Source organism: Moschus berezovskii, chromosome 1, assembly GCF_049115385.1.
Source record: "Moschus berezovskii isolate FMDL1 chromosome 1, NW_MosBer_1.0, whole genome shotgun sequence".
Lineage (NCBI taxonomy): Eukaryota > Metazoa > Chordata > Mammalia > Artiodactyla > Moschidae > Moschus > Moschus berezovskii.
This window is the reverse complement of record NC_142460.1, coordinates 151142935-151162404: the sequence shown is the minus strand read 5'-3', so window position 1 is coordinate 151162404 and position 19470 is coordinate 151142935. Positions and strand designations below refer to the sequence as shown.

Here is a 19470-nt window from a genome sequence, read left to right as displayed (position 1 = left end):
TAGAGTTCATGATGCTCACAAACTAATACTACAGATAAAACATTTAACTTTTTGATCCAAGTTTTTCCTGTCATCCTACACTTGAGAGGGATCTGATGAACACCAAGCTCCCAATCCTAACATCACTACCTTACAAACCTTAGGGCTAGTAATGCCCCACTCACTTATCTACTATTCAATTTCCATAGGTTTTAATCGACACCGGTGTATATACGACCATTTTGCACTAAGTTCAGTATTCTACAGATCCCAAAGCCTGAACCAGGAGCTTTATATGAACTTCAGTGGTACCATGGAGGCCAAGGCAATTTAATTTAGGTAAACCAGGATTTGATTCGTTTGTCAGAACCTTCTTGCAACAGGTCTATTCAATTCTCTTAAAAATGGTGGCATTACTTTACCTTTTGCCTTTCAGAAGCAGCAGTTACACAAATGTAGTATTAGATTAAGCCTAAACGTGGGCCCTAGTCAAAAACTTCGTTATTTTCTTTGTTATTTTTTGTTATTTATGATCATGAGAAAGGATCAGGACACCCTTCACATTTCCAAGGAAAATCCAACTGAAAACATTGTCCCTGCCAAACTCCATAAAACTGCAGAGTATTGCATCACCCCATTAAAGCTGCAGGTCTCACCACATGCATTGACAAATCTACAGGGTTAAGTTTCTGCACTCCTCTTTTACAGAATTTTACACCTATTGTACCAAACAGCATTTTAAACACAGACATATCAACTCCCTAATAAAGCAAAAACAAAGGCATTTCCCTTATTAAAAACAAGATATACCATCTCTTCATATACACTTATATGTGTAAATGTAAGTAACTTCAATAAGTTCAAACATGATTGCACTTTAACTTTCATAATTTGACAATGCATTCAATGAAGCAATCTGCAGACAACTAGTTTTAACAGATAAATTAAAAAACACTTTTAAGCAGACAAGAACGTCCTAAATTGTTTATTAGGTAAGAACTTTACAAACATTACTTATATTAGTGGTAGCGGTGGAGCTGGAGAGTACTGCGCCTTCTCCAAGCTGCACAGCTAGAGCCACCAATAGTGTGGTGGAACTTGTGGCCCTTGCCCAGGCGGCGGCTCTTTCTGCCTGCAGACTTCAGCCCCCGCATCTCCCTGTGCTTGTGGACTGGTTTGGTGATCCGCTGAGTGTCAGGGTTTCTTCTGATAGCTTTATGGAATGGATCAATGAGGATAACCTCAAAGAATTTGTATGTAGAATCTTCAACCCAGTAGGAATTCAGGACCCTCAGGGCCCCACAGTGGCGGCCCCCGCGCCCCTCTGCAACGGACTGCAGGCTTCGAGCAAACTTGAGCTGGTTGACACCATGGTGGACAGGCTTGCCGTAGGTGGCAGCCTTAGGAACTGGGCGTTTGCGGCCTCCGCGGCGCACACGGATCCAGTGTGTGACAGAGCCTTGCAGCCCAGCCTGCGCGCCTTGTCTGGCCGGGTGGGGCCAGGGGTGCGGTGCAGCGCCGAGAGCTGACGGTCCCGCCAGCTGCGCACCCGCAGCAGGAAGCGCATCACACCCGACTGCTTCTTCCTGCACAGCTGCTGGATGTCCTTGCAGGCGCCCATGTGGGCTCACCCTGGTGGCTGCCGCCTGACGGAAAGGATGACTCCCATTTTAGAAGACAGCAGGACTCGTTAGTAAAACTAGAAAGTGTTAGTAAAATGACTCAGTGAATTCAGGAGAGTATGTGCCGATTGCCAAGATTGTACGAAGAGAGACAAATAGGAGAGGAAGCTGCGCGACGCTGACAGTGGAGGAGCAACTGAACAAGGTGAGCCCGGGACCCAGCGGGAGCCTGCCTGGGCGGAGTTCGCACTGATCAGCGTGGGCCTCATTTCTCGTTGTCTTGGCAACGGGGCTCCAAGCTGACATTAATAATAATAATAATAAAAACAACTTGAAATGAGACAAGTGGTAATCAGACGCACAGCCCTGTGATATTGGCAGCACCCTGCCTTGGGGGAAGGGGTTGGAGGGGGACGTTTGTGAGACTGATCAGAAATGAGATCTTGAGGGGGACAGAATCTGAATCCTGAATAAGAAGATGCAGTCAGGAATGCCCCCAGAGACATTGGAACCGTCTCACTGTGCTTGCTGCCAGTGTGGCTCCAGCACTGGGTGCCTCACTGGGGCCCGGCAGAGCCGGCTGCCCAGGGTGAGAGAAGCAGGGACTCAGCCACAGTGCAGGCCCTCTCTGATTTGTCTGGTTCTGGCTCCAGCATCGTCTCTTGCCCTTCCCGCCTCCTTCCTTCTTTTTTCTGTGTCAACTGAGGGGCTAGACCACACTGCCCTGGGGTCTGCTTTATGGGGAACTCGGAACCCAGCTCTGCCTCTCCCCAGCCCCAGCTATCTACCAGAGGGTGAGACGACCAGTCTTCACAGTATCCAGATACCTGCAGGCACGCCCCCCCTGCAGCGCATGGTCTCCCACTCAGGTGGCCTCCCTAAGACTCTCCCATCCACCTGACCGCTCTTCTTTTTTGACTGTTTTCCTAGAAGCAAATGACCAACCTTGACCCTCTTTCCTGGACTGTTGGTTTGGTGGTCTCAATGGGATACAGACCTTTGAGACACAAATAACTTTTTGCTCCTGGGGAAGGGGCAACAGCGTTCTTGAGCCATAGTGACCCTGTCACCATTGGCACCGGAGCAGGGACTGGAGCACCATTCATCTCCAGCAGGACTTCCAGCCACACACACTGCGGCGCTCACTGTGGGTTCTCTGGGTGGTAGGAATATGCATGACTCACTTCTTTTTTTATACCTTAGCATTGGTGCCTATTTTAGGATGAACACATGTTTATATGAATTGTAACAATCCTTTTTCGTTTTGTAAAATGAAAAAATCTCTACTCGAGGGTGTTGAAATTGGAAGCCTGTTTCCAGGTGCATTGCGTCCTTAACCTGAGTCCATGGACATCTGCATTGTCTCACATGGTTTCAGAGGTGCTATGAACCCCCAGAAACCAAATGTGAAAGACTGTACCCAGTCCTTTCTCAGGGCTGAGGATCAATAGCTCTTACCAGATTCTCAAATGTAAGGTAGAGAGGATCCAGGCCCTGAGGTGGTTGAGGATGGCTGGGGCTCTTTTCATAGTTCTTTTGGGGGCTCGGTCTTGGATGTCTGTCTGATTTCTAGTTTCTGTCATGATTCAGAGTCTTTGGCACTTGCAGCATCTAACCCGAGGGACCCTGTTTGGTCAAGGCCAGTTTGCAGTGGCCCCAGAGGAATGTGAGGAATGTTTCCTGGCCCCTCCAGGAGGCTGCAGCTGAGCTTGGGCTCAGGTCACAGTGGGACCCCTGCCCCTTGCACTCTGGCCACCCTTGGGGTTAGGTCTCAGTTGTCAGAAGGGGGTCAGGCAGGGAGGAGATAAGAACTTGGAACAGCCTAGGGCAGGAGCTGAGTCCTCAACCCTGTGAGCACCCCCGCTCCCACTGTGGGGCTCTGGTGGTCTGGCTCTAGTTTTTATTTGAGAATCACATACATTTTTATACTCAGTGCAGGCTAGAGAAAGAAAGAACATTAAAGACACTTTAGTGGATTGAGGAAGCCTAAGGGAATTATGGAAGTTGTCTGTCAGAGCAACTCCAGTAAAGAGAATTCAGGGCAACTAGTTGTTGAATAACCTACAACAGGAAGATGCTGAATCCACCAAAAAAAATATACCCCACATCCAAAGACAAAGGAGAAGCCTCAACAAGACAGTAGGAGGGGCACACTCATGATAAAATCAAATCCCATACCCACTGGGTTGGCAGCTCACAAACTGGAGAATGATAATACCAAAGAAGTTCTCCTACTGTTGTGAAAGTTCTAAGCCCCCACATCAGGCTTTCCCAGCCTGGGGATCTGGCAAAGGGACTGGGAATCCCCAGGGAATCAGACTTTGAAGGCCAGCAGGATTTGACTGCAGGACTTCCACAGGACTGGGGGAAACAGATTCCACTCTTGGGGGACACAAACAAAATCTTGTGCACACCAAGACCCAAGGGAAAGGAGCAGTGACCCCACAGGAGACTGAACCAGACCTACCTGCTGGTGTTGGAGGGTCTCCTGTGGAGGCATGGGTTGGCAGTGGCTCGCTGTGGGCACAGGGGCACTGGCAGCAGCAGTCGTGGAAGGTGCCCCTTGGTCTAGGCCCCCTTGGAGTTCACCACTAGCCCTACCGTAGAGCCCACAGACTCCACAGCCGGGTCACCTCAGGCCAAGCGACTAATAGGGAGAGTGCCGCCCCCTCCATCAGCAGGCAACTGGATTAAAGCTTTACCGAGCATGATCCTGCCCATCAGAGCAAGACCTGGTTTCTTCCACCCACCAGTCTTTCTCATCAGGAAGCTTGCACAAGCCTCTTATAGCCTCATTCACCACAGGGAAGACAGAATAAGCAAGAAGAACTACAGTCCTACAGTTCAGTTCAGTCGCTCAGTTGTGTCCGACTCTCCACGACCCCATGAATCACAGCACGCCAGGCCTCCCTGTCCATCACCAACTCCTGGAGTTCACTCAAACTCATGTCCATCGAGTTGGTGGTGCCATCCAGCCATCTCATTCTCTGTCGTCCCCGTCTCCTCCCACCCCCAATCCCTCCCAGCATCAGAGTCTTTTCCAGTGAGTCGACTCGTCGCATGAGGTGGCCAAAGTATTGGAGTTTCAGCTTTAGCATCAGACCTTCCAATGAACACCCAGGACTGATCTTTAGAATGGACTGGTTGGATCTTGCAATCCAAGGGACTCTCAAGAGTCTTCTCCAGCACCACAGTTCAAAAGCATCAATTCTTCGGCGCTCAGCTTTCTTCACAGTCCAACTCTCACATCCATACATGACCACGGGCAAAACCATAGCCTTGACTAGACGACCTTGGTTGGCAAAGTAATGTCTCTGCTTTTTAATATACTATCTAGGTTGGTCACAACTTTCCTTCCAAGGAGTAAGCGTCTTTTAATTTCATGGCTGCAATCAGCATCCGCAGTGATTTTGGAGCCCCCAAAAATAAAGTCTGACACTGTTTCCACTGTTTCCCCATCTATTTCCCATGAAGTGATGGGACCAGATGCCATGATCTTTGTATTCTGAATGTTGAGCTTCAAGCCAACCTTTTCACTCTCCTCTTTCACTTTCATCAAGAGGCTTTTGAGTTCCTCTTCACTTTCTGCCATAAGGGTGGTGTCATTTGCATATCTGAGGTTATTGATATTTCTCCCGGCAATCTTGATTCCAGCCTGTGCTTCTTCCAGCCCAGCGTTCCTCATGATGTACTCTGCATATAAGTTAAATAAGCAGGGTGACAATATACAACCTTGACGTACTCCTTTTCCTATTTGGAACCAGTCTGTTGTTCCATGTCCAGTTCTAACTGTTGCTTCCTGACCTGCATACAGGTTTCTCAAGAGGCAGGTCAGGTGGTCTGGTATTCCCATCTCTTTCAGAATGTTCCACAGTTTATTGTGATCCACACAGTCAAAGGCTTTGGCATAGTCAATGAAGCAGAAATAGATGTTTTTCTGGAACTCTTTTGCTTTCTCCATGATCCAGTGGATGTTGGCAATTTGATCTCTGGTGCCTCTGCCTTTTCTAAAAGCAGCTTGAACATCTGGAAGTTCACGGTTCACGTATTGCTGAAGCCTGGCTTGGAGAATTTTGAGCATGACTTTACTAGCATGTGAGATGAGTGCAATTGTGTGGTAGTTTGAGCATTCTTTGGCATTGCCTTTCTTTGGGATTGGAATGAATACTGACCTTTTCCAGTCCTGTGGCCACTGCTGAGTTTTCCAAATTTGCTGGCATATTGAGTGCAGCACTTTCACAGCATCATCTTTCAAGATTTGAAATAGCTCGACTGGAATTCCATCACCTCCACTAACTTTGTTCGTAGTGATGCTTTCTAAGGCCCACTTTACTTCACATCCCAAGATGTCTGGCTCTAGGTCAGTGATCACACCATCGTGATTATCGGGGTTGTGAAGATCTTTTTTGTACAGTTCTTCTGTGTATTCTTGCCACTTCTTAATATCTTCTGCTTCTGTTAGGTCCATACCATTTCTGTCCTTTATCGAGCCCATCTTTGCATGAAATGTTCCCCCTAGTATCTCTAATTTTCTTGAAGAGATCTCTTGTCTTTCCTATTCTGTTGCTTTCCTCTATTTCTTTGCATTGATCGCTGATTGCAGAAAAAAACCACACAATCCAGAAAGTTAATCAAAATGAAAAGGCAGAGGGTTATCTCCCAGATGAAGGAACAAGATAAAACCCCAGAAAAACAACTAAATGAAGTGGAGATAGGCAGTCTTCCAGAAAAAGAATTCAGAATATTGATAGTGAAGTTGATCCAGAATCTCAGAAAAAAAATGGAGAAGATGCAAGAAATGTTTACCAATGAAAAACTAAAGAACAGAGATGAGTAATACACAGAAGAACTAAAGAACTAACAGTTCTTTAGAAGAACTAAAGAACAAACTGAGATGAATAATACACTAGAAGAATCAATAGCAGAGGAGCTGAGACAGAATTTCTGTGAGACAGAATGGTGGAAATCAGTGCCACAAAATAGAATATAGAAAAAATAATGAAACAAAGACAGCCTCTGGTACAACATAAAAACACACCAACATTTGTATTATAGGGGTCCCAGAAGGAAAAGAGAGAAAGGACCCAAGAAAATATTTAAAGAGTTAGTAGCTGAAGACTTAACTAAACTGTGAAAGGAAATAGTTAACCAAGTCCAGGAAGCACACAGTGTCCCAACCATGATAAACCCAAGGAGGAACACATTGAGACACATAGTAATCAAATCGACACATTTTAAGACAAAGATAAAGAGAATTCAAGAAACTTTTGAGCTTTGGGGAGGAAGAAATCGCAGAAATCAGGTGACAGGACTAGGGGTGTTTAACTTATAAGAAGGTGCCTTAAATAGTTGGGTGAGCTGTACTATTTAAGGGAATCTTGGCTTCAGGGCTGATTCACGACAGATTTGAGTGATGCAAGGGGGAAGTGACTACAGTCCCTTAGGAAGGTGACCAGCCCAGGGCTGAGGTCCCAAGAAGGGTGAAGCAGACTCTGGAGCTAGGAAAGTGAAAAGCAGGTGGTGGGGCCACACCTTGACCCCACCAGGTTCTTTGCTGGTCCAGTCAGTGGTGAGACCTGTGGGGCAGCTGAACCCAGAGTGGTGGAGACAGAGATCAGCCAACACTTGCCCACCTGCCCTGGGATACCTGTGGATCCTAGATACCTGACTTCAACCTGCCAGGGTGTCTGTATAATCAGAGGAAGAGTTGATAACTAAACAACAGCAGGATAACTAAATGACTAGGGCAGGGATGGCAGGAGGCCGAGGTTCTGGGGTCACCTGATTCTTCCATGTGGGGAAGCTGTCTTTCCTGGAAAGGGCCTTTATTGACCCAGTTTGGCTAGTGCCAGGTCCCATCCCTGGGGACTATCAGCATGGCAAGGACAGGGTCCTGGAGAAGGGTCATGACCACCCCCACCACAGCATGGGGTTGACCTGGGAGAGGAGCCATCTACAGAAAGGAAGGAGAAATGGTGCTCTGACCCAGGAATGGGCCCACAGTGCTCCATCAGAATCTCCTGTAAAGGGCTGCATACAGTGGGTTCTGAATGCTAGAGCAGGTAGGGAGAGGCCTGGAAGCAGGTAAATTCTTGTCCCCTGCCCTGGGCCAGAGCCCCCACATGGAGTGAGGAGCTGGAGATGGTGGGCATGGGCTTGGTGCCCTGGACGAGAGGCACTGACCTGTCTTCGTGAAGCCACAGTGATTTCTAGGTGATGACTGGCTGCACACACAACCCGCTGAGCATGTGGAATAACTAAGGGGCCTGAAACCAAGGCCAGACAAGGAGCTCGCAGCCTGGGGGCTAGGGTCATGATCTGATCCTGACTCTGGCCTCGTTCTTTCTCTCCTTTCCTCTCTCCCATGAGGGCCTTCAATAGAATAAATAAAAATTAAAAGAAGCAGTTCATTGTTGGATGAAACATCTGTCTTCAGACGTGTTCATCAAGTTGGCTGCTGAGCTGAGACTTGTTGATAGACGGTATTTCTTCCGAGCTTCCCCTTGATCACTCTTGTGGTGACTTCCCAGTATCTCCTCTGTATCCGGTTTGTTTCTGCATTATCCCTACACCCATACCCCCAAACCAGCCACCAGGGTGTGCAGAAGCACGGTGACTGAGAAGGACATTTCCCCATATGCTTTCTGCTCCCTTTTTCTTGTTTAATATCTTACCACCCTCCTCAACTGGATTGTAAGCTCTGGCAGAAGGACAGCAACCGTAGTCTTTTATTCTCTGAAGAATTCCCAGTAGATGCTCAATAAATGTTGGGCAGCTGGATGGGAGATGCCTAAATACCAGGCCTTGCAGGTCAACAGGCTTACAGGGCAAGTGACCCCAGGCGAGTCCCTTGAGCTGCCTCTGCCTGAGACTCACGCCTGACTGATGGTTGCTCTTCCTAGGATGAGGTGAGGTATAAGGCTGGAATAAGCTGCACCAGCCAGTTTGGTTTGAATTCTAGTCACAGGGATGTTTGGTAATGAGGCACATGGATCCTTCCTCTGTGCATTGAGGAATTGGGGGGTGAGACAGGGGAGGGGCCTACACGAAACAGCATCTGATTGTCTTACTCTGGTTCTAAGAAGTTTGATAGTTGCTTTTGCATGTGAGGGGGCCCTAGGGACTGCTTTAGAGATCATGTTCTCTGCCATTCTTTGACCTTGAGACATCACTGGCATCTTTTTACACAAGAAGGTTTATGGATGTGATGACAGGGTGAAAGTGATTATAGATGCGATGAGCAGGTACAGCAGACATAAATGGGAGAGACTCATATCCCCAGGTGGCGTATGAAGTCTTCTATTGGGAAATCACACCACAAAGAAACCATGTGCCCGTTGATACCAAGTTAATTGTTCATAAAAGGTGTCTCCTATTGTGTCATTGTGTTGGCCGCAGCAATACAGTGGCCCCAGGGCACTCATGTCTGTTCGTGGAGCTTTTTACACCTACGTGACACCTCGTTATTCTTCCATCTGTTTGACTGCCCACTGATCCTTCTGATGCACCTACAGTTCCTTTTTCTTGCCCAGTGACATATGAGCTGAGTGGGATCAGCAGAGTTCCTCTGTGTCTTCAGGGCAGTGGAGGAGCTGGGGAGGCCTGCCAGAAGAAGCCGCATCCTCCAGCCCCAGGATGCTCCCTTACACCTAAGTCTGCCTTTAGCCCCCTTTTTTCTGTAACCTCACATCACAGAAATGGGGGTGGCAGCTCTCTGGGATCTCTCTTATAATGGCACTAATCCCATTCGTGAGGACTCCACCCTCTTGCCTTAACTACCCCCCAAGGCCCCACCTCCAAATACCATCACATTGGAAGTTAGGGTTTTAGCATGTGAATTTGGGGGAACATGAACACTCAGCTTGGGCTTCCCAAATGGTGCAATGGTAAAGAATCTACCGGCCAGCACAGGAGACCCAGGAGATGCAGGTCGGTCCCTGGGCCCAGAAGATCCCTGGAGTGGGTACTAGCAACCCACTCCAATATTCTTGCTGGGAAAATGCCATGGGCAGAGAAGCCTGGCAGGCTACAGTCCATAGGGTCGCAAAGAGTTGGACATGACTGAGCACGTCAGAGCACAGCACAGCAAACACTCAGCTTATAGCAGTTCCAACAGGCCTTACCCCATGTGATCTCAAATAAACCAGCAAACTGTGAGGACTCTGGGATGCTTAGGGACCCATGCCCCTCTGTCCCAGGGTCACTTGTATTATTATGTCTCCTTTGCTTCAACTAAGTGGCCCAGATTCAAAGGGAGTGTGCCCACAGGCATGGCCAAGGGGCCAGCACCTGCTACTGCTTAATAAAAGAGCAGAATCAAGGACTGAGGGGTGCCACATGGCTGGAAGGGCTGGGTCACTAACATGCTGCCTTAGGACATGTACTTTTTGTTCCCCCCTTCTTTGTTTTATTTTTAAATTAATTTATTTATTTTAATTGGAGTCTAATTATGACGTGTACTTTTTATTGTCCACTTGCTCTGGCACAAATTCTCCCCACCATGGTAAATGACCTTTGGACGCTTGAGCTGTGTGTTAGCAGTTCCACGCCTTCCTAACTGTTAGAAAGAAAGTGGGTTTAGGACAAACTGAAGGGCTTCTTTAGTTGGTGAAGGGCCAACACTAGCTCTGTGGTGGTTGTTTCATCATAAGTAATGAATGAAAATATGCTTCTTGAAAAAAAAATATAATTATCTCTAGACATGATAGAAATATACACGTATTTGTATACATATAGAATGTAGATAATATGTAACATATGCTTATTGTAAATACATATCAGTATCTACATATGTGTGTGTATGTGGATTTATAAAACAATGTAGACAGTCACAGAAAAACAAGTGAAAACACTTCTTTACACCCCATTCTACCCATTTCCCAAAGGCACTTTTGGGGAATGTCCTTGTAGACATTTTTATGTTCATTTACATAATAAAAATGCCTATATATTCATATACTTACGGTTAATTTTTTCTTTCCATAAAAAGGATTATGTAAATATCCAGTGACTTGGTTTATTCACAAAAGTCAAAGAATCTTTTATTCTTTTTCTTTCTTTTTAACCTTGGCAGAATATTCCACTGTGGGTGTTCTACTGATAAAAGATATTTAGGTCATTTCCCTTTTTTGTGTTGTTATATACAGTGCTGCAGTGAATCTCTTTGGCCATATGTCTTGTTGATGGGAATTGATATTTTTGTCGAATAGATTCCAAGAGATAGAATAATAGGGTCATGGATAAAGTACATGTAACATTTTGGTGGTGACTGGCAAATACTCCTTCCCAAAAGTCCTTTCAACTTGCTCTCTCGCCTGAAATATAGGGAAATATTTAGGTTTCAAAATATATAGGTTTCAAACCCTGGCCAATACCGATATTATTGTTAAAATGTGGATTTCTAATCTGATGGGATGGAGGGAATCCTATCCTATTGTTTCATTTGTATTTTTTTAAGTATATAATATTGAACATTTTTTCGTATGTTTATTGCCCTGGGATTTATTTTTCTATAATTAGCCTGCTCATATCCTTTTTAATTTTTCAATTTTAGGAGATTTGTGCACTTCAAATATTAAACAGTTTGGTATATATGTTGTAAATATTTTCTTCTCGGTGGATTGCTTATCTTATACCTTTGTTTATAACATGTTTGCCAAAGGGAAACTTTAACTATTAGGAAAATTTGTAGAAGTAGTTAGGGAATTTAAGTTGATTTAGACTGGTGATTGAACCCTGTTTTAGCTATTGTTCAGATGTATGCATTTATATTATATGATGATTAATAAGAAGTTAAACGATTCATTATTGTTGTTCAGTTGCCAAGTCATGTTCAACTCTCTGCAACCCTATGAGCTGCAGCACGCCAGGCTTCCCTGTCCTTCACCATCTCCCTGAGCTTGCTCAAATGTATGTCCACTGAGTCAGTGATGCCATCCAGCCATCTTATTGTCTGTCGTCCTCTTCTCTTGCCCTCAATACCCAGCATCAGGATCTTTTCCAGTGTTATTGGCTCTTCACATCAAGTGGCCAAAGCATTGGAGCTTTAGCTTCAGCGTCAATCCTTCCAGTGAATATTCAGGGTTGATTTCCTTTAGGATTGACCGATTTGATCTCCTTGCAGTCCAAGGGACTCTCAAGAGTCTTCTCCAACACCACAGTTCAAAAGCATCAGTTCTTCAGCGCTCAGCATTCTTTATGGTCCAACTCTCACATCCGTATATGACTACTGGAAAAACCATAGCTTTGGCTATACAGACCTTTATCAGTAAAGTGATGTTTCTGCTTTTTAATACACTGTCTAGGTTTGTCAGCTTTTCTTCTAAGGAGCAAGCGTCTTTTAATTTCACGGCTGCAGTCACCATCCACAGTGATTCTGGGGCCCAAGAAAATAAACTGTCTCACTGTTTCCATTGTTTCCCCATTTATTTGCCATGAAGTGATGGGACCAGATGCCATGATCTTAGTTTTTTGAATGTTGAGTTTTAAGCCAGCTTTTTCACTCTCCTCTTTCACCTTCAAGAGGCTCTTTAGTTCCTATTCACTTTCTGCCATTAAAGTATCATTTGCATGTCTAAGGTTGGTGATATTTCTCCTGGCAATCTTGATTCCAGCTTGTGATTCATCCAGTCTGGCATTTTGCATGACGTACTCTGCATATAAGTTAAATAATCAGGGTGACAATATGCAGCCTTGATGTTGCTGCTGCTACTGCTAAGTCACTTCAGTCGTGTCCGACTCTGTGTAACCCCATAGACGGAAGCCCACCAGGCTCCCCCATCCCTGGGATTCTCCAGGCAAGAACACTGGAGTGGGTTGCCATTTCCTTCTCCAATGTGTGAAAGTGAAGTTGCTCAGTCGTGTCCAACCCTTAGCAATCCCACGGACTGCAGCCTACCAGGCTGCTCCATCCATGGGATTTTCTAGGCAAGAGTACTGGAGTGGCTTGCCATTGCCTTCTAATTTGGAACCAGTCTGTTGTTCCATGTCCAGTACTAACTGTTGCTTCTTGACCTGCATACACATTTCTCAGGAGGCAGGTAAGGTGGTCGGATATTTCCATCTTTTTAAGAATTTTCCAGTTTGTGGTGATCCACACAGTCAAAGGCTTTAGCGTAGTCAGTGAAGCAGAAGTAGATTTTTTTGGAATTCCCTTTTCATATGATCCAATGGATGTTGGCAATTTGATCTCTGGTTCTTCTGACTTTTCTAATTCCAATTTTTACATCTGGAATTTCTCAGTTCACATACTGTTTGAAGCCTAGCTTGAAGGATTTTGAGCATAATCTTGCTAGCATGTAAAATGCATGCAATTGTGTGGTAATTTGAACATTTTGGGGCATTGCCTTTCTTTGGGATTGGAATGAAAACTGACCTTTTCCAGTCCTGTGGCCACTACTGATTTGCTGCCATATTGAGTCAAGCACTTTAACAGCATCATCTTTTAGGATTTGAAATAGTTCAACTGGAATTCCATCACCTCTACTAGCTTTGTTTGTCGTGATGGTTCCTAGGCTCATTTGACTTCACACTCCAGGATGTCTGGCTGTAGGTGAGTGCCAGAGTGGTTATCTGGGTCATTAAGAATATTTTTTGTACAGTTGTTCTGTGTATTCTTGCTACCTTTTCTTCATCTCCTCTTAATGATTCATGGGCACACCTATTTTCACATATTTCCTCAGTTGGTGATGCTAAAAATACAACGATTGTTATTGTAGGTAGTTCCAAATTGGGAACTCTTTGAAAGATTGAGTACTACTAACCTAGGAGATGGACTTACATCTGCTTGTAAATAACTGATAGAATGTATGAACCAAGACTCATTTGGTTGAAAGAAACAGAAGCCCAAGTGAGACGAGCTTAAGTAATAAGCAGACTTTCTCGACTTACAAAACTGGGACATCGAATGGGCACTTCAGCCACATCTGGACCCAGGGCCCAAGAGGATGGATGTCCTCAGATCTTCCCTCCTCTTTCTCTCTGATAATTATCCTCATTTATTGCTCTGGCCACTGCAGCCAGAGGCTGTCCATGGAGGGACAAATGACTGGGGCAGCCTTGGGTTTCCGTTCTTAGATATCAGTGTCCAGGAGAAAAGGAGTCCCCTCCTCTTGTCCGTATTGTACTTGACATTGTGATTGGCAGTTCAGCTGAACCACATGGCAGGGAAGGAATGGTTCCCCAACAGAAAGAGGGGTGCTGTCTGGACAAGCATAACGACTGTAGTGTCCATCCATGACATCCAGCAGATGGGGGTGTGAGAGGACCCGGCCTGGGGACAGATTGGTGAGATTGAGATGCCTTCCCTCCAGCACATACACCTTCGGCGGTTGCTTCAGCCTTGCCTCAGGTCTGTGGCTCTCTTCACTGTAAAATTGTCTCTTGAGAATTAATGAGCAGATACCCATGCTTGGGCTCAGGGGGCCCCAGAGTGCAAGGCAGATGGTATTAAATGAGATATGACAGACACATGTCTAGCACTTCATAGGCACTCGGTAGATAATGACTTTCCACCTTAGTATTTACCAGAATTCAAAGGGTATTCAGAATGAAGCGTATTGCATGAAGTTAGTAAGTTCTTCCTTCATCACTGTGGGTGAGGCCCCCTGTCTCTGGGTGGCCCACCTGGTGTCGCATAGATAATTATTGACAAGGGGAGGGGGAAGGTGTTGAGAAAGAGGCAGGGCTTGGAGGGGACTCAAGGCTTCCCTGGTAGTCCAGTGGTTAAGAATCCGTCTGCCAGTGCAGGAGACACAGGTTTGATCCCTGGTCAGGGAACTAAGATCCCATATGCCACAGAGCAACTAAGCCCGTGTGTCAAAACTAGAGTCTGCGCACTGCTATGCAGATCCCATATGCTACAACTAAGACCCAATACAGCCAAATAAATATTTTCTAAAGATATTTATATATAATTATGGGTTTCCAAGGTGGCTCAGTGGGTAAAGAACCTGCCTGCAGTGCAGGAGACACCGGAGATATTGGTTCAATTCCTAGGTCGGGAAGATCCCCTGGAGGAGGGCACAGCAACCCCCTCCAGTATTCTTGCCTGGAGAATCCCATGGACAGAGAAGACTGGCGGGCTACAGTCCCTAGGTTGCAAAGAGTTGGACGTGACTGAAATGACTGAGCACAGCGCACATACATAATTATGCCTGATTGTTTGAGTGTACTCCGGGAGTTGGTGATGGACAGGGAGGCCTGGCATGCTGTGATTCGTGGGGTCACAGAGAGTCGAACACGACTGAGCAACTGAACTGAACTGAACTGTGTTGTTATATGACAGAAAATGGCATAACATTGTCAAGCAGTTTTCCTTCAATTAAAAAATAAATTTAAAAAAATTTTTAAAAAGAGTTCTTGAATGGGAAGCTGAGATTTTGCTATCGATGCATTGAAGTCCAGCCTAATTCTGAGAGAGAGGTAAATTCCGGTGAAAATCTAGCCGCCCTCTGGGGTCTTCTAGCTGGCACATGCCCTCCATGATCACATGTTTCCTGACCTACTCTGCTTTCCCTGCAGTCCACCTGATCCCAGTGTCGGCAACCAAGAATGGAGTGACCAGCAAGAATCGAAAGAGAGTCATGCCTGACCCGGCAACGGAGCCCCCCGTGATGGACCCGGTATATGAAGCCCTTTTGTACTGCAACATTCCAGGGGTGGCTGAGCGCAGCATGGAAGGTAGGCCGGCTGTGCAGCCTGATGTGGTAGCGTCTTCACACAGCTTCCAAGGAGCTAGACAGCCAGGGCTCCGATCCTGCAGTCACCACTGGGCTATGTCCTTGAATGAGTTCCCAGGTCTTAGTTTCCTCATCTGTAAAATGGGCATAACAAGCCATCCCTACAGGGCTGCTGGGACAAGTAAGGAACTGCTTTGAGCAGCATGAGGTGCATGAGAAGGCCTCCACAGTTGTTTGCCGTCATCCTGATTTTCAGTGAGAATGAGCAGAAAGGTGGCCTTGAAGGGTTCTAGGGGGTCACTCTCAGCTCAACCCTTTCCCAGGTAGGCTCTCTCAGGGCTTAGGACTCCCACATCATACCCCGCTGGTGTCTGGCATTAAAGGTGTAGGAAAATATGATTTCTCTGTTGACTTCTGCTTTTCTGAAAGTATATCAAAGAAGATGTTGAGTATTTATCACTCATCTGCCCAGTCTTGTTTCATAAGAGAAAGACTTAAAGCAGAAGTCGTGGTTTCCAGTACTTCCATGGGCCTCCCCCTAGTCTGTGGATGTGAGTGAGGCTACCTGAGCAGTCTTGCCGCCACTTCACTGATCTCCGGCCCCCAGCCACACCCCAAAGCCTCCCTGTGAGTGCTGGGGCTCTGGGACATGAGCAGCCTTCTCACGTTCCTCTGCCCTTCCTTGTGAGGTAGTCAGAGGGCCCCCCTCGCTCCAACCCAGCATGGCACCCTTCCACCATGGTCACCCCTCCCGGCCTCTGCGAGCTGAAAGGATAGACTGTTCCTGAGTGACAACCAGGCAACGTGCTTTTCTCACGCAGGCCATGCTCCCCATCACTTTAAGCTGGTTTCTGTGCACGTGTTCATTCGACACGGGGACAGGTACCCACTGTACACCATTCCCAAAACGAAGCGCCCGGAAATTGACTGCACTCTGGTGGCCAACAGGTAAATCACACTTTTCTTAAAAGTCATTGAAAAGAATCTCTCTTCAGATCAAAAGAGTGACTGGAAAACTATTCAAAACAGGATGACAGGATGGGGGAGTGGCCTGCACACATCCAATGGGTACTGTTTGCCAGGATTTAGATCTTCAGAACGATCCTGCAGGTTAATCCCATTTCATAGTTGAGAGGACAGAGGCCCAGAGAGGTGAGGACACCTGTCTGAGGCCACACAGCAGGTAAACTGAGATTTGAGCCCTGGCCAGTCTGCTACCTACAGTCTCCCGCCCTGCTGTTGTTTAGTGTAAGAAACAGTTGAGACATGGTGCAGTGAGCACTGGGCCAGGAGTCCTCAGACCCTGGCGTGGCTGTTCCATTCAGGGCTGCAGGTAAATCCCTCACTCTCTCTGGGTCTCAGCCTTCTGTTTCTGAAATGGGGATGATGCTGCTGACCATGCAGAGTTGGGGTGAGGAGTGAGTGGGGTGATAAGGCTACCAGCTGCGAAGTCATCTGCAGGGAAAGGATTACGTCAGGCTTTTCATTCTTCACAGGAGGAGAGACAACCTGCCCTTGGGTGGCAGCCTTTAGGATGAAAAATACTTGAAAAGACAGTAGAAGTGAGCGTGTGGAAATGGCATGGCTCTAATGGGAGAGGCACGGTTAGCAGTAAAGCGATGGGCCAGGCCTCAGCAGGCGTGTTGGGGTCTCATTATCTCCCAGGTGGAGTTTACTGAGTGAGGGGAGGAGACGGGGAAGTCCTCCGTGGGGAAGATGTTATGGTGATGGAACGCTGTGGGTGGAACCATTGCCTCCCAGCAGCCAGGGCTGTCCATCCACAGTGGACTGCAGTGTGAACCCAGGAGTTCCAGGTTAACCCTTTGCATCTCAGCCTTCTTACTGTCTAATATCCCAGGGAAGATGAAGTGAACCATTTTATGTAAAATCATCATGAAATATCACATGACTCTAGGCTTTCATTTCCTGCTGTCGGTCCCAAAGCTCAAAGCCTAGCAATTTGTGTCTTCTTTTCTGTGTTTAACAAGCATGAATGCATGTCCTCATGTCCCACAGCCTGGAAACCCTCCTGGGTGGAGTCCAGCCTGTGTACAGTCATTGGCTTTCTTTCTCGTCTCTAGCCCTCTGTGCAGCCTTTCTCCTGGGACCCTCTGCCCCTGCCCACCACTGCCTGCTGGCTCTTCACCCTTCAGGCCTTTGCACCTACTGTTCGGCTTGCTGGTCCCCTTCTATAGCTCCTCCAAGACCCTCTGAGATGGCACCCCTTCCAGGAAACCTCTCCCACTGTGTTAGGAGGGCTTCTCTGCTTGTATCAGGCACCACCACTATCTCACTCAACTTGAAAAGGGGGATGTACAGGAAGGGCCTCAGAACAAAATATGTAATGACCAGACTTTAACTAGCCTTACGATTAGGGCAGGGATAGAGGCCACTTGCTGTGCTGGGTGTTAACCCTTTAGTTACTGGGCTGGAGCATCCAGGGTGACGGGAGGGCAGCTGGGGAAGTGACTTCTCTCCTTCGGCACAGCAGAGGTTCAGTGTGTTAACAGCTGACCCAGTCTTGTCATCGTACAGGACATTGAACAACCCAGGGACAGATGGACCACTGGGCCTCTGAGCTGGCTGGACCCAGAAAAGCCTCAAAGGCTTTGTGGGAGGTACCCTGCTCCAGTGGGCAGCTCTTAGCTTCTGCTCGCCTTTCTCTGGCTGGGCTTCAGATTCTCAGGTGGGACAATGGGTCTGCCCCCAGGTCAATCAGCTGATGCTGGAAGGCCCCTGGGCACCCTGAGGGCTCTGGGGCCCCCTGGCTCTTCCCAGGGAAGGAGCCCACTTGGCAGTGCCAGCAGCTGGCCTTCTGCCTACCAGCAGGCTCTCCTCCCAGCATCCTTGTTCCTGTCCTCCCGTACCACTGGCTCTGCAGGGCATCGGGTCTTACTCCTTCTATATCACTGGTGCCCAGCCCGAGCCTGGTTGTTGGACTGGGTTGGTTGCAGAATGAATTCAGGAGCCCAGTAAGAATCACAGGACATCATTGCCTCTCATGCATCTATCATAGCAGATTGGAGCCTTGGCTGTGAAATCCTTGTGAGGTCTAGCTGTGGTGATGCAGAAAAGTGCAGAACCTGGTCCCCGCTGAGAATTTGAGCAATGGTGTTTCATTCACTGCAGCAGCCTGGCGTCTCCCAGGCCTGCCCTTTTTTCCTCTCTGAGTGGTTATGGTCACAAGGCCAGGTCAGGTCCCAGGGCCCCTCATTCTGCCACGGCGATGGCAGGGGCCCTGTGACAAGGCCCCTTCTGCAGCTCCCACCTGAGAGGCGCTGTTCCCAGGAACCAGCTGCCTCAGCCACCTCTGCGTCTTTCCCTCTGGTCCTGATGTTTTGGCCTAGTTCTACTATTGTAGTCCACATTCTGTATTTTCAGGACCTACTTTCAGTCTTTTCTAGAAAGTGGGTAGAATATACATGTTTAATTAATTAATGGCATTTAATGAATTCCATCCTTTATAACAATAAATGTTGACTTGTCATTATAAACACACATTTAGCATAAGAGTGAGGAGGTGTTCCAGCAAAGGGAATCCACTCTGGGACTCTTCGTCCCCTGGAACTGTGGATCTGGGTCACCAGCTGGGCCTGCTGCGTTCCCAGGTGCCAGTTCAAATCTTCATGAATTATTAATTTTATAGCCTCCTCTGAGGCAGAGCATTCTGAAGTGCGCCCCTTACTCCCATCTGGTGAAGGAGGCTTCTGGGCTGGCAGGTGGGGGTGCACAGAGCTGAAACAGCAGGAGCCAGACACCCCGATGTTTCCCTTTACAAGGACACCTCCCATGACTCTCAGAGTCTTTATAGTGGAAGCTGCCTCTTCATGAGTAGTTGTGGGGCTCAGGAACATTGTCCTGCAGTGAGGTGGAGGTCGATTTGAGAATTCAGCATGTAGACAGTAGCTGAAGCTGTGGGCTTGAATGGTATTACACACAGAGCCTGTGGGGTGAGGAATGGGCCCAAAACAGAGCCCTGAGAGCACCAGTCAATTATAGCACCGAGAGAAAGAAGGGTCCCCGAAGGAGATAGAGAAGTTGCAAACAGGAAGAAGGCAAGAGAGTGATGTTATAAGGGCTGAGGAAGGAGTTTCAGGAAGGGGGAGTGGGGAGGGTAATCACATCAAATAGAGCAAAAAGGCCCAGAAAACCAAAGACTGAGAAAAGAATATTAAGTTTATATTTTTAGC

At 47.2% G+C, this 19470-nt stretch overlaps 1 protein-coding gene and 1 pseudogene across 2 annotated transcripts in view; one reads left to right on the top strand and one right to left on the bottom strand.

The window, feature by feature from the left end:
* The window catches only part of PXYLP1 (2-phosphoxylose phosphatase 1), an 80309-nt gene that overhangs the window by 48160 nt on the left and 12679 nt on the right, over positions 1-19470 (top strand). For both annotated transcript variants that reach the window (XM_055412747.2, XM_055412753.2), the window contains 2 exons: positions 15123-15281; positions 16102-16228. In XM_055412747.2, the coding sequence (XP_055268722.1) occupies positions 15123-15281; positions 16102-16228 (286 nt within the window). The remainder of the gene's footprint in view (positions 1-15122; positions 15282-16101; positions 16229-19470) is intronic.
* LOC148778872 (large ribosomal subunit protein eL15 pseudogene) lies at positions 999-1600 on the bottom strand (annotated as a pseudogene).